Source organism: Erigeron canadensis, chromosome 7, assembly GCF_010389155.1.
Source record: "Erigeron canadensis isolate Cc75 chromosome 7, C_canadensis_v1, whole genome shotgun sequence".
NCBI classification, from domain to species: Eukaryota; Viridiplantae; Streptophyta; class Magnoliopsida; order Asterales; family Asteraceae; genus Erigeron; species Erigeron canadensis.
In genome coordinates, this window is record NC_057767.1 from 18527196 (window position 1) to 18540332 (window position 13137).

General features: G+C 35.1%; 1 protein-coding gene and 1 long non-coding RNA gene across 3 annotated transcripts; one reads left to right on the top strand and one right to left on the bottom strand.

The window, feature by feature from the left end:
• Nucleotides 1-310: 310 nt before the first annotated feature.
• On the bottom strand, nucleotides 311-12904 carry LOC122608341 (phospholipase ABHD3). The gene is made up of 14 exons (XM_043781436.1): nucleotides 12525-12904; nucleotides 11320-11409; nucleotides 10308-10369; nucleotides 10028-10110; nucleotides 8784-8873; nucleotides 8540-8662; nucleotides 3751-3828; nucleotides 3060-3145; nucleotides 2892-2940; nucleotides 2690-2746; nucleotides 2494-2624; nucleotides 2174-2257; nucleotides 1901-1970; nucleotides 311-883 (listed from the first exon to the last, which is right to left on the bottom strand). Exons 1-14 carry the CDS (start codon nucleotides 12773-12775, stop codon nucleotides 476-478), a joined length of 1662 nt encoding a protein of 553 aa, XP_043637371.1. The 5' UTR covers nucleotides 12776-12904; the 3' UTR covers nucleotides 311-475.
• Nucleotides 5093-7682, top strand: LOC122608342. Of its 2 annotated transcripts, XR_006325213.1 has the most exons (3): nucleotides 5093-5276; nucleotides 6451-6513; nucleotides 7496-7682. It is a non-coding gene; the product is annotated as an uncharacterized LOC122608342 (long non-coding RNA). The 2 variants fall into 2 exon arrangements; XR_006325212.1 differs by lacking the exon at nucleotides 5093-5276 and having other exon boundaries at nucleotides 6368-6513.
• Nucleotides 12905-13137: the final 233 nt, after the last annotated feature.

Here is a 13137-nt window from a genome sequence, read left to right on the forward strand (position 1 = left end):
CACTTGCCATACCATGTAAAAAGGCCGCAAACATATTACATTAAACAAACATATGGTCTTAAATGAAGTACCAACATTTGAATGTGTTGTGTCATTCACCTTAAAATAAATATATTTGCGCTTATATTTTTTCTTTCGGAGTTTTTTTAAACAATGTGTTTTAAGAAATTATTAATATGGAAGTAAATATACTTAAGATGTTGTGTTTGTGGTATTGCAGTTAAAGAAAAAAAGTGAGAAATACGGCCATGCAATGCGGGGCTTGAACTACCTAGTTAATAAAAAAGTATATAGTATACAGTATTACACCTGAAAAAAAAATAGGTATATGCAGTTCTATTAGATCTTCAAAATGGCAAGTTAGCTAATGCTCTTATTTCGAGGGGACATACATGTATATCCATAACTCTACATGGAAGCCCAATACCATGATTTTAAAAGTTACAATTTACCATACGCAACTTCCACACATGTATCACTTGAGTGACTTCGCTAGTAAAACCTTCTTAAATTTCTTCCGAAATAAGAAGTGGAGGGCTAGACCAAGTAATGGCAATGTTGAGATGGTGGCAATATAAAAAAGCATCCATGTTGATCTTCTATTTTGCAAAAACAGCTTGTTTAACCAACTTATAATGGCAGTAACATCAAGCGGCTTAGCCTCCAACTGCTTGGAGATTTGACCAGTGGAACAAGCGAGTATATGCTCTTCTGCATCTGGTACTGTATCACCACTTTCTTGATTGATTCTTTGTTTTTCATATGGATCTTCTATGACATCACTTGATAATGGATCATTGCTGATGGCAGCAACCATTCCATTTGAAACATTTACGTATGGACCTTGATCTACAGACAATTCATGTCCAGAATGTTGAGGATTCTGAAACAAAATGTAAACGAGTTCATAACTAAATGAAGTTTAAAGGCGGGCAATATTTAAACATCCAACCACTTTTTAATTGGCTTATGTTTTATACTTTTATACCTAATAGGACAAATCCATAAATATAGAGCAAAACAAACAATTGGTCAAATAGGTTGAAAGTCGCCCAAAATGTATTTTCAAATTTAAATCATTTACTTAAAATTGTAATGGTGTTATATAGTGTTTGTAATCGTATAAAGTAAATTGATAATATCAAAGCATTAAAAAAATGTTTCGGATTAACACCTTATCCAAGCTTGGCCCATTTCGAGCACCACAAGAATGTTGTGCCCATCTTTTTTTTGAAAGGTAGCAACGGATAAATGGCTAACACCCCCACGCGGATGCGTCCACGCCACTTCGACTCCTGACAACGCCCTAAAGGGTTTGCTCCCCATGTGTTAGATGGGTATAACATTACTAAGGCCCCCTCACCACATTTGCATGTGGTAGGATTCGAACCTAAGACCCCCCAGGAGTAAACCACATTGCCCCCTGACCATCGAACTAACACCCCAATGGCAACGTTGTGCCCATTTATTCTTTTACTTTTTAAACAAATAACCAAATATTATTTAGTTTCTAAATATTTACATCTTTTGTGAACGTGCAGTTGTTAATAAGAAGACTACTGTTCACTCTGGACCCGAGATCCTTTAAGTCGGTAGCAAGCAGTCAAATACTCCCATCTCATAGTTTACTATTTTTTTTTTTGTAAAAAGCGAGTTAGTAGTTAGTAATTAGCGGTTAGCATTCGAGACACCACAGTGACATCCAATTGGGCAGTATGAGGTGCACGAACCATGCAAGCTTGGGATGAAACCCAGGACTCTCGAACTCCCCCCCGCGGTTTTCCCCAAGGTCAAAGACCTTACCAATGGGCCACCAACCCATTGGCCCATTGTTTACTATATATTAAATCGTAGTAGCATAGAATATTGACCAAAGAGGACTGACAAATTTGGTTGTCACCTTCTTTTGTGTATGCATGAAGGGGCTGTTGTGCAGAACACCGAGGAACTCATTCACAGCTCTCACCCACCTAAAGGTTGAAACAAAATGCGTGAGATGGTATTCATTTCTTTTACCTGCCTACAGATATTGATGTATCTCTAAAGTAAGGATTAAAACTAATAATATTTGACATACTACATATATATTAATAAATTTAAAACAATTACTCTTGTAAATGTGAATTAATAGCAGAAAAAGGGTAATGAAACTTGAAGTAAATTACGAGCATACCATAATCTAGACCCAGTAAGTCCCTCAAAGAAAGCAAGATGTCCTCCATGTCGTGTTACAGCCAGCACAATATTTTTATTTGCTCTATTGGGACCAACATATATTAAATATAAAAGTGATCACATATCAAACTATATTAATAATGATATTAAGAAAACCAAATTCTAGGGGCACACAAATAGTATTGATATTATGTGTTGCTCAGATAGATGGTGTAGCTCAAAATGGAATATTTTTGGTGCAGATAATATAGTTTTTGTCTGAATAGACCCATTTCTGGGTAAATTAGTCAGAATTGCCACATGTAAATAATAGCATACCTGCACTCATCCCATGGAATTGCCTCCCAGGTACAGACAGGATCATCTAAAGCACTTATACATAGTAATGGAATTGCAACTTTCGTCACATACTGAGCACTGCTACAATGCCTATAGTATGTATCCACGGTCTTCAAAATAAAAATGTCACTAACTAGAAGTAAGCAACAACATTCTTATGCTTAAAAAGGCTTACCTCATACTTCCCAACTAGACGAGTAGCATAATTGTCAAAATCCCGAATGGTGCGTGACTATAAACGGAAAAGGTCATTATGTGTTAAAAACTGTTTTGTGTAACCAACAGAATCAAAATATTTGATGTCATCTAACCATGAAATGAACAAAACAAGCAATTTTGTTAATAAAATGAGCTTTGCAACAAAAGAGACTATATACCTTTACAATACCATCCCAGTCGGCAAGACGGGAATAACGAGTTTGATGCCTGCAATGAAAAGCTAAATTTAAAAATGAAAAAAGGCAGCTATATTTGTTTAACAAAATGTAGAAGCACAATATTGTTTGCCTTAGTGATAATTAAAAAGAAACAAAATGACGACATACAGTTGTGCATACTCCTGAAGACCAACAGTAAGAGCCCTATCATAGAATTTTTGAACAGTCCTGCGACATATGAATCTAGACCCAATCTGTACATTATTACGAAACAATGTTAAAATGTGACACACTCAGACAAAGAACCAAAAAATATAAACATAAATCCAAGGAGAAAAGAGATGTTGGATGATCATTTTAGAAACAGTGTTTCTTACATAATAATATGAAACCCTGACGGGTTATCTAATTAGTAATGACCAAGTATGTTTGTATTTACCAGTAGATGAATCTATACTATACCATAATGCATGTAAGAAAAGCCTTGACTATCCCCCGACATCTTAAGAATAAGGAGGTGCATCCTACACCCTCCATTTAAGCGATTATATGTATCTTTGAACAGTTCTAATTATGCATATGAAAACTTAAATTGTCCTACAACCATTCTTCCTCAATGCCCTAACGCCCAACTTATAAGAACAAAAGGTGATTATTATACCTTTGAGATAGGAGAAATTCTACAACCTCAATAATGAATATTTGATGGACATGGTTACATGGAACACAAGCAAAATTCTCACATGCAAGCAGATAAATATCTAGTATTCTAAAAATATTGCCACAAAAATGTCCTTTAGAAAACATCCATCTAGAAAGATGAAACACATTTTATAAACCTTGATAAGTAGAAAACTACCAAAAGATCCCAAGGAGAGCAGATAGCAACAGCTCCGGCAATAGGAATATCTTCCCCATGTTCTCCAAGATACTTCACCTGATAATTTGTCAGTAACAAAATTTAGCTACTGTAGATTCCACCAAGCATCAATACACTTGAAGAATCCATTACATGAATCCTCAAGAACATGATGTTAGTCTTTAATTAGGAGTCAATCAAAAGAAAACTCAGTAACTTGTCCTACATGTACTAGCGTAAGAATGTTTGTTACCATATATAGGGCTTTAGTGTAGTAACTCACTTATGTATTGTTGGTGCATACATAGGAAATCATTTTTATAAAGTACTCTAACCTGATGATATAAGAAATTATGAACATGTGATACGAGTGAAATAATCATATTGTATGATGTAATTTGTCAGTTTGTGATGTTTACCCCACATGTGTGGGGACTTACGAGAACTATATGTGGTGTTGCGCTAATCTAAATGGCCAAGGTTGAAACTTTCTCTAAAGTTGCAACATTCGTCCATCCACCGGGGCATATAGTTAGATTCATGTCTAACAAGCCAGGATTCAAGATCGGCTCTTTGTAGTCATTCTTTTGCTAAAACAAAGTTTGTGTTTGTTATTTCAATTTAGTTTGTGAGTTGCCTTGTCTATAAGTCAGATTCAATTATACTCACTAGATATCGCCTATATTTCTGGAGTAGCTCTGGTTTTGAAAAGAATTAAGGTTAGAGATTTGCTTATTGTGATAATTTATATTGTCAGGTACACTTGGTTGAGAATCTAGTAAACAATATTTTCTTAGAGTGGTGTTTATAATTGTCTTAACTTGCCTATAGTGAGGAGAATTGAGGTGAGTGTTTCATTCTCTAAACTAAAGACATTTGCTTACAACTAACTGCATCCACTCCCCAAAACACAACTACGGAAATCATTTATATACTGGTGCTTTATATGATCTTCAGTTGATTTGAGCAAGCGTCTAGAATTGTTAATTAGTGGAAAGTAAGACTGTTTGTAACATCCGTGACTTTTGACCTGCTTGACTAATTATGTAATTTGACTAACGACTTCAGTAAATGACGAAATTAAATGCAATGTAAGACTTAATGACGAGTATTGTGCTTAACGGGTCGATTGACCATTTAATTGACGATGCAATGCTAGATGATGTGAAATAATGATTTGAAAAACTACTCAATTGAGACCGGGTCAACCCATGGGTGCAACCATGACCCATGACCTACGACCCACAAGTTTTGACCCAACCTTATCTCAACCTCCCATCCAATTCCTTCTATCCATTTCCCCCAATCACACACTCTTATCTTCTCTCTCTCTCTAGAAGTCTTCCAAGAACTCTCTCCCTCACCCTCTCTAGACTATCATCATCATTAATCTTGTTGAAGTAAGAATGGTGCAAGAAAAATCATCTACATCATCTCATCTCCTACATATCACGAATTTGGGTTCATAGCTCGAGTAATCCCCATTTCTAGCTCATTTCCGGATTTCATCTCTTGTGGAAAGCTTGGTAAGTGAAAACTGCTTAAAAATCATTTTGTATCTTTACCTATGCTTCTTGACCAAGTGAAACGGATTCTTGGGTCAAATTTCGGGTCAAATTTCGGGTCAAATGCACTTATAGGTCAAGATTAGGGTTCTAGTGACTTAATCTAGGTCAAAAATCGTAATGGGGCACTTATGGATGTTATGGGTCGAGCTTGTTGCTTGGAACACAATTATTTATGCTCAAAAACATGTTTGAGAGTGTCACTTGGTCGAATCTAGCTTCAAAAACCGAAATAGTTCGGATTAGGGTTAGTTATGTTCTTGAAATGGGTTAAAGCAAATTAGGACAAGATTTTGATGTTTCGGGTTGTTAAATTGTAATGGGTTACTGGTAAAGTCCATTTAACAACCCGAAATAATTAAGTCCATTTATGTCCCAAAGTCAGTTTTGAAGCAGCTTAAATTGTTTTCCAAGCCAAAAGTGAAGTGTCAATGTGAAATGGGTCGGTTTTCCTTGGTGTGCTGCTGCTGCTCGATCTGCTGCTGTTCAGCGTCTGGGACGCCAGCCACCACCGTCCCAGACGGTGGTCGGGTTTGCTAGGTTCCAGCGTCTGCCTTCCCAAGCCACCGTAAAACAGTGTGAAGCAGCGTAAAGGAGAAACAGCCCACCGTCCAAGATGGTGGTCTACGATTCCATACCCGAAGAATTCTCAAATTCCTTTTTTTTTAGGGATAGGCTCATTACATTAACAATAAAGATATGGAAATTTACATTAGCGAGCTCTAAGATCACATCTTTGGAATAAAATCCAGTTACTGCTCCTTGTTTCCAGATTTCTTGCTAGCTTGTTTACCATTGTTCTTGGGCCGTGTCAAGCTTCCAAATGGATCCTTTCTCAGCTCCTATGGTCACGTATTCGAGTCATACTTGTCGTCCAAAGCTAATGGTCAGTCTAAAACTCAAAATGGAACCTTAATCTAAATTATACATATGTATAATGATATGTGGCATAAATGAGACGATATTTGGACGACTTTAATTCGACCCAAACTACTTCTTGACCCTTCTAATGACCTTGTTGAGTCTCTAATGACCTTGTTGAGTCTCGGGAGTCGGTCAAAGCTTTAAGTCACGTTTAAAAACCTTAGTAGGGTGGATTTGATGCATTAACACATATGTGACGCATATATTATAGGTGTGGAATTGTGACACTCGTTGAACGCTTATGATCATTCTTAATTTGCTATTACCGATCAAGGTGAGTTCCGTAGCTCCCTACTCAATTGAGATCCAGGTTGAAAACTGTACATACTTGTTTGATCGTTGATTAATTGATTGATTGTTCGATTGATGTCTTGACTTATCTTTCGGTTGATTATGCTTTCGGTTATGAATGTTTGTTGTGGTTAGGATAGTTGTACATACATGGAAAACGATTATGCCTTCAATGAGTTGTAGATGTGGTTGGAAGGCTGCGGGTGACAATATATGTAAGCATCCATGATTCCTTGAAAGTAAAATCGTATGAAGTCTATGTGCATTGTGTGGTCGTCAACTAGATACGTTATGATATGATACGAGACGTTGAATAAGTAGATGATTTCTTGTATTTACGTGTTTGTGCGTGTTTATGACGAAACGTTATGGAGTGTTAAATCCATATTATATACTTATTGAGACGAAAGACGTTATATTTATTATATATTATGCAAGATGTGGACGGTGGGTTGACGAATCCACACCCGGTATGATCGTGGCCTCATTATGACGATATTATTTTTAAAGACGTATATTATATATTATATAAGACGTGGATGGTGGATTGACGAATCCACACCCGACATGATCATACTCGGGATACGGGTTGTTTAATCTGAGTATGGACGATATTATATATATATGGATGATTATTGGACGTTGACGTTATTGTATGGACGATATTATATGTGGACGATTATTGGACGTTGACGTTGTTGTATTGACGTGCTATATTTATATTGACGATTATTGAACGCTGACGTTGTTGTATTGACGTTGTCATATTTATACTGACGATATTTGAGACGTTGACGTTATTGTATTGACTTGTGCTAACGTATACCCTTTTAGGGTTTTCTTTGACGTGATTAGGTATTCTAATCCCTATATCGTTAACGATTGATATCCCGACACTTGATTCCTATTACTTACCCTTATGAACTCACCAACTTTATGTTGACGAGTTTTAGTACACTTTTCAGGTGAAGAGGTGCATCATAGACGTGTTGGATGTTTCATTGCATGCTAGGGTTGGACTTGGACTTATCCTTGGATCCGCGATCCATTGTTTTCCCGCTTAAGGGTTATGCTTATGTGTGATCCGGTACTTGCTTTCTTGAATGGTTAGTATGGATTTTTGAATCCTATTTATGCATTAGTTTTACTCTACATAATTTCCATGTCGTGCTGTGCTATTTTTGTGACCCTCATGATTCCGCCTTGTTGGGGTGTTACACCGTTGGGTGAGTGCGTCAGAAACCTTAGTATGATGAGGGGAACCCTGCCCCAATCTACTTTCAGATTCTATTTGATCTCATGAGATAGATTAATTTTGATTAGTATTCTACGTTTTATTAGTGTCCTAATAATACTTTAAGGTTTTAAGTTCTGTTCTCTTCCTTCTTAATTCTTATACTCGTAATACACATCGAAGCTGTGATTCGTATTCAATTTGTCACGTTTCTGGATAAGAATCTGATTCATTATAGATCGACCTTTGATTTAAATTCAGGTTACTTGTTTTGATTATTTTAACTGATTGTTATACTTCTGATTCCCATTCAAGAATCCTACTGTTACAATCATAGACAGTGTATTAGACCCATGGACGAGAAAATGTGGTCTTAATGTGTCACAAAAATAATCAATATATAACAATTTATCTTTCCTACTACAATCTTTGTCTACAGGGAAGTAGTTACTTGTCCTAATACTGTACAGCTATGGGATTAGGATGTATACGATTCATTTATTTATTTTATTCTCTGTTCCTTATCTTTTCAATCTTTTCTTGACTCAGGTCTAAAATTATTATTATGATAAACAATGAGTACTAAAAACACTAGAAGAAAAATAAAGATTACAGATATCTACATGCTCAAAGCACTTTGTCTTGTACCTAAGTTATGTATTGAACATGCGTTCTTTCAATGCATCATTTCTCATTTCTGAACATATAAGTATCTTGTTTTAAAAGCGCAATGGATTCAGAAAAGAAATGAAAAAGAACGGATGAGTAATTGTACCAAAATGTTAGCACCAATGCTAGTCCCCACTGCAAATAGAGGTGCATTGGGATTTTGCTGATGAAGGTGGTTGATGACATCTTGTATGTCTTTTGTCCATCCCGCATTATAGAAGCAATCTGACTGCATAAACAACCAAATTATAAACTTCAAACATGATAGACAAAAGTTTTAAGTAAATAAGTACCCTTATATTACCCTTTCGTTTGCCAGAAGCATCCATTATGAGTAAAAAAGTACTCACCGTAACAGAAACTCCTCCAAGTCCTCGGTGATTGCATACAACCACATTCCATCCTTGTTTTGCTGTGGAGAAGGCAAGATGCTTGAGGTACTAACATGTTTCCAAGAATAATGATCATGTTGTTAATACATGGACAAGGGCATATTTCAATTTACCTTATTACAATACAAGATCAACTAATTCTTTTTCTGAAATACAAATGCAGAATATGATGCATATATTTATGTCAGATAACTAGCCACAAACAAAAAAACACACATCATGCATTCTAAATATCAAACACTCTTCTTTATGATAACAAAATATTTATATTAAACATACCCAACTCACTACTGAAAGGATTCCATGTGAGCATTACAAAGGGGGATATTAAAAACTAGCAATTTCAACAAAAACTCAAGAGAAAACATGTAAAAAGACAAACAACATTTTTATTCTTACTCAGTGTTGTAAATAACGGAGGTCCACCGTTACACTAAGGGGGTTGGAGGGTAAATTTGAAGATCTGAGTCAATAAAGGTCAGATAACGGATTTAACGGCCCCGTTATAACGGGATTTAACGGTCAAATAACGGATTTATCAGTCAAATAACGGAGCTAAACAGTCAAATAACGGTCAGAAGACATCCTTTTTGACTAATGTTGTTAGGATATTGCTAATATGTATATTTTTTATATGAATTCCTTTATATTTTGTAGTCTCCGTTATAACGCCGTTATAACTCCGCGAAATGAGATTTAACCTTAAAGGTGGTCGACCGTCGAGTGACCGCAGAGCATTATTTACAACCTTGTTCTTACTCATTCCGCGAACTAGATTTTCATCAATAAGATGATTCCCAGAGAGACCAAGCGAGCCCAATAAAGACGGCTTGGAAAATACTATCCAACTCCAAGGAGGTCACCCTGACTTAAATTCCGAATAACGCATTCGTATACATGACCTATATAATACTACAAAATCACCCTATCACCCACCGGTGCATAAAGACAAGTAACATTTGGTGTCAAGGTGAATAACATTTATTTGAGGAATGATTGATCTACAGTTAAAAAAATCAAAACTAATGGCCTCAAACTACTACTACATGTATAGCTTTTTCCACGGTCATGTATTATATCATACAAACCAACATTAGCATAGGAGTGAACTAAAAAGATGATATTTTGTAATTAAAATAAACATAACCATCTAAGAAGGTTCAGTAAGAACTATGATGACAATGACAATAGTTTAGACTTACAGCTGAAGAAGAATCACTAGTTAATCCAGGAATAACAATTACAATGGGGGTTTTATCATCTTCATATGTTGACACTCCCAAAACTGCAAGGTTATGGAAAAATTTAAATTAAAATTAATGCAAGAAAATCTTACAAATACATCTGGTGAAACATTTCACAAGCAACTGATCATCGCCTACGTGCCCGTAAAAGCTTCATATGTGTGCGTAGTTTGTTGTGATAAATAGAATGGATAGTATTCTGATGAGGTATACAAGATATGTTATATGTCAGTGTTACCATCATAACTCTTCAGCCAATCCAGAGCAAAAGTTCCACCATCAGAAGCATAAAATAATTCTCTGGGAGGGATTCAGAGTGGACAAACACATAACAAGAGAAGGTATATTAATACCAGAAAAGTACTTTCAACACAAGAATAGAAACTTCAACAGTAAAAGAAATTTTATCAAACTAATTCATTAAGGTACAATCAATGTATTCCATTCATCGAGTACAATCAATATATCTAGTTTAACCAAATATATTTTTTTCAAATTTCTGTAGTTCAACAAAATAAGTATTAGCAATTGCCATTTCTTGCTTCCAATATTGTGGACTTAATGCAACTCTTCTTATTTATAGCCTGAGCTTTAAACTATTTACGCCTCAGTTATTTTAGGGTTTCATAATAGCAACGAGAGACAATCTTTATCATTTCTATTTTAGTTTGATTTTCATATAAACACGGTGTCCAGCCTTTTGCCAACTAGTTTACAAGGTCCGAGTTCACAACAAGATTGATCTCTTCTTTCTAATTCCTCGAGACCAACAATCTTTTGGGGGTTTCTTTTCAAACATGATATGATTAAAGATGGACTTAAACGAGGCTCTTAATGATGGTGTTTTGGTATTTTATGTGTCATAAATACTATATAAGTAATTTATATTCTTTTTCCATAAGTATGCGCCTCACGTACCAAAAGCTCACCGCTCTGCGCTTCAAAAAGGGACCTTATTGATTTTGTGTGACTATCGCCTTTTAAAACCAAGACTAGGTTACAAGGTCCGAGTTCACAGCCGCAGACACTCAAACCAAGTAAATCTCTCACAAGTACAAATACTAGCAATCAGGTATTTATGGGTTAAATCACAACAAATAACAGCAGGTAGCATTCTAAGTTTAAAATAATCCTGTAGCAAAATTATGCTACATACATAAAACAGTTTTACCAATCAACACTTTGCTTTAAAATTAAAAGCTTAAATTGATAAATTTATGTATATAGCAACACCTGACAAGAAAACGTACCTTGCATAATCTACTAAAGGTGGTCTCCCATGGAAATTCAAAAATGTTGTTTGAATGTGAGGACTTGAGAGCCAAGGTGTAGCCATGTACCTTATCAAAGAAGCAAATGCACAAAAGATAACATAATTATTCACATTGCATGAATTACTGAAATTATAAGAAACCTTTTTTTAGCATAACTCATAGCACTAAAAGATTCTAACAAAACTTGTACACTTTTAAATCTCAAACATTACAATTAATATATTCGGCAAAGCCCCTATTAAGTAGATCCTCGTAGGGATAAGTGAGAACTTATACAGCTTGACAAAGTTAAGTTTTCAAATTGTAATATACAACCGACCAACCATATTTATAGGATACTTCATCTAGACTCCAATATCAACCATCCCGTAATCTTGTAAGAGATTTTCCAATATAAATCCTTATTCTGTTATAGGTTAAGTGCATAAAAATGTGGTCAGCCATAGCCTCATATTCATTATATGCTGCATATATATCCAACAATACATGTTGCTCTCAAATGGTACTATTATTTGGTAACTTATATGGATATCACATGAGCAAAAATACTACCAGATCCATACAATAAGTAATATATGAAAGTTTGATACACATTAGAAGCATTCATGTTTGATAAACATACGGACTTAAATTAATAGATTTCCAGCACTTATTCCTATTGTTTTAAACACACAAAAATCATGACTTTGACTTTGTACTAATTGTGTGAAGCTAGAGAAAAAAAAAACTTAAAGTAACGAATCAATTGGGCAATACAAAATAAATGGTACATATATTTAATTTATTTAAACTTTTTTTTATTTGAATGACCCACAATACCTTCATCATATACACAATGTGTATAGCAATTGCAGTCACAGACCATCAAATAGTAGGATAACAGGAATTATAAACGATAAAACATGGGATATATCAAAAGCTCTTCATTTCTCCCACATTATATAGAAGCTTTTCAACAGGTTTTTTAATCCGATAGAAACTTGAAGCTTTATATCCTCCAACACAGCAGAGTGGTGGATATATACTACGTATACACATATACAATAATAAAGAATGGACGACTGATGTTGAATACATACATTTCCAAACAGTTATCCGTTTAATGTTAGCATTAGTTTACACGTGAATTGCATTACCGGTGATATGAATATTGCAATATAAAATAAGGAGAGAGGAGAGACCTGGCGTGAAGGAGGCGACAATTGGAAGCGACACCGTGATAAACATGAGATGAAGGATTGTAAGTAAGAGAGACCGGAGAGCCGCGAAAGAAGGTGAGGAAAACATCGTGAATGAAATGGAATTCTAAGAAATTGTAAATCATTATTATTATGATACATATTAAACCTATCATGTAATGGCTTTTTGGTATCACTCTCAGCCCTTCCAGGATCAACCCCAACCATGATGCCGCTATTACTTCATATTCCATTTTTATTTTATGCGACGATTTCTATTTATTTTGATTAGGATCTGGATTTGGATTCCAATACCAATAAGTGAGCAGTGAGTATGGCTATGCTGCTGTTGTGCTGCAATTGCAAAATAAATTTCGATGAATTACTGATCATTATCTTTAATATTTATATTTATTTTTTCTATTACATGTCAAATGTTGATGAGCCGACTTAACAACCATAGTTTGTCTTTTCTTAACTGGCCTTGTTTCAAAAGTAGAAAAGGGAGTAGAAAGAAAAGGGCAAAGATTTTTTCTTTTCTAATTTGAGAATATAAGAATTATTACTCTTATATTTTATCCATGATCATTTTTAACTAAAATTTTTTATGAAACTA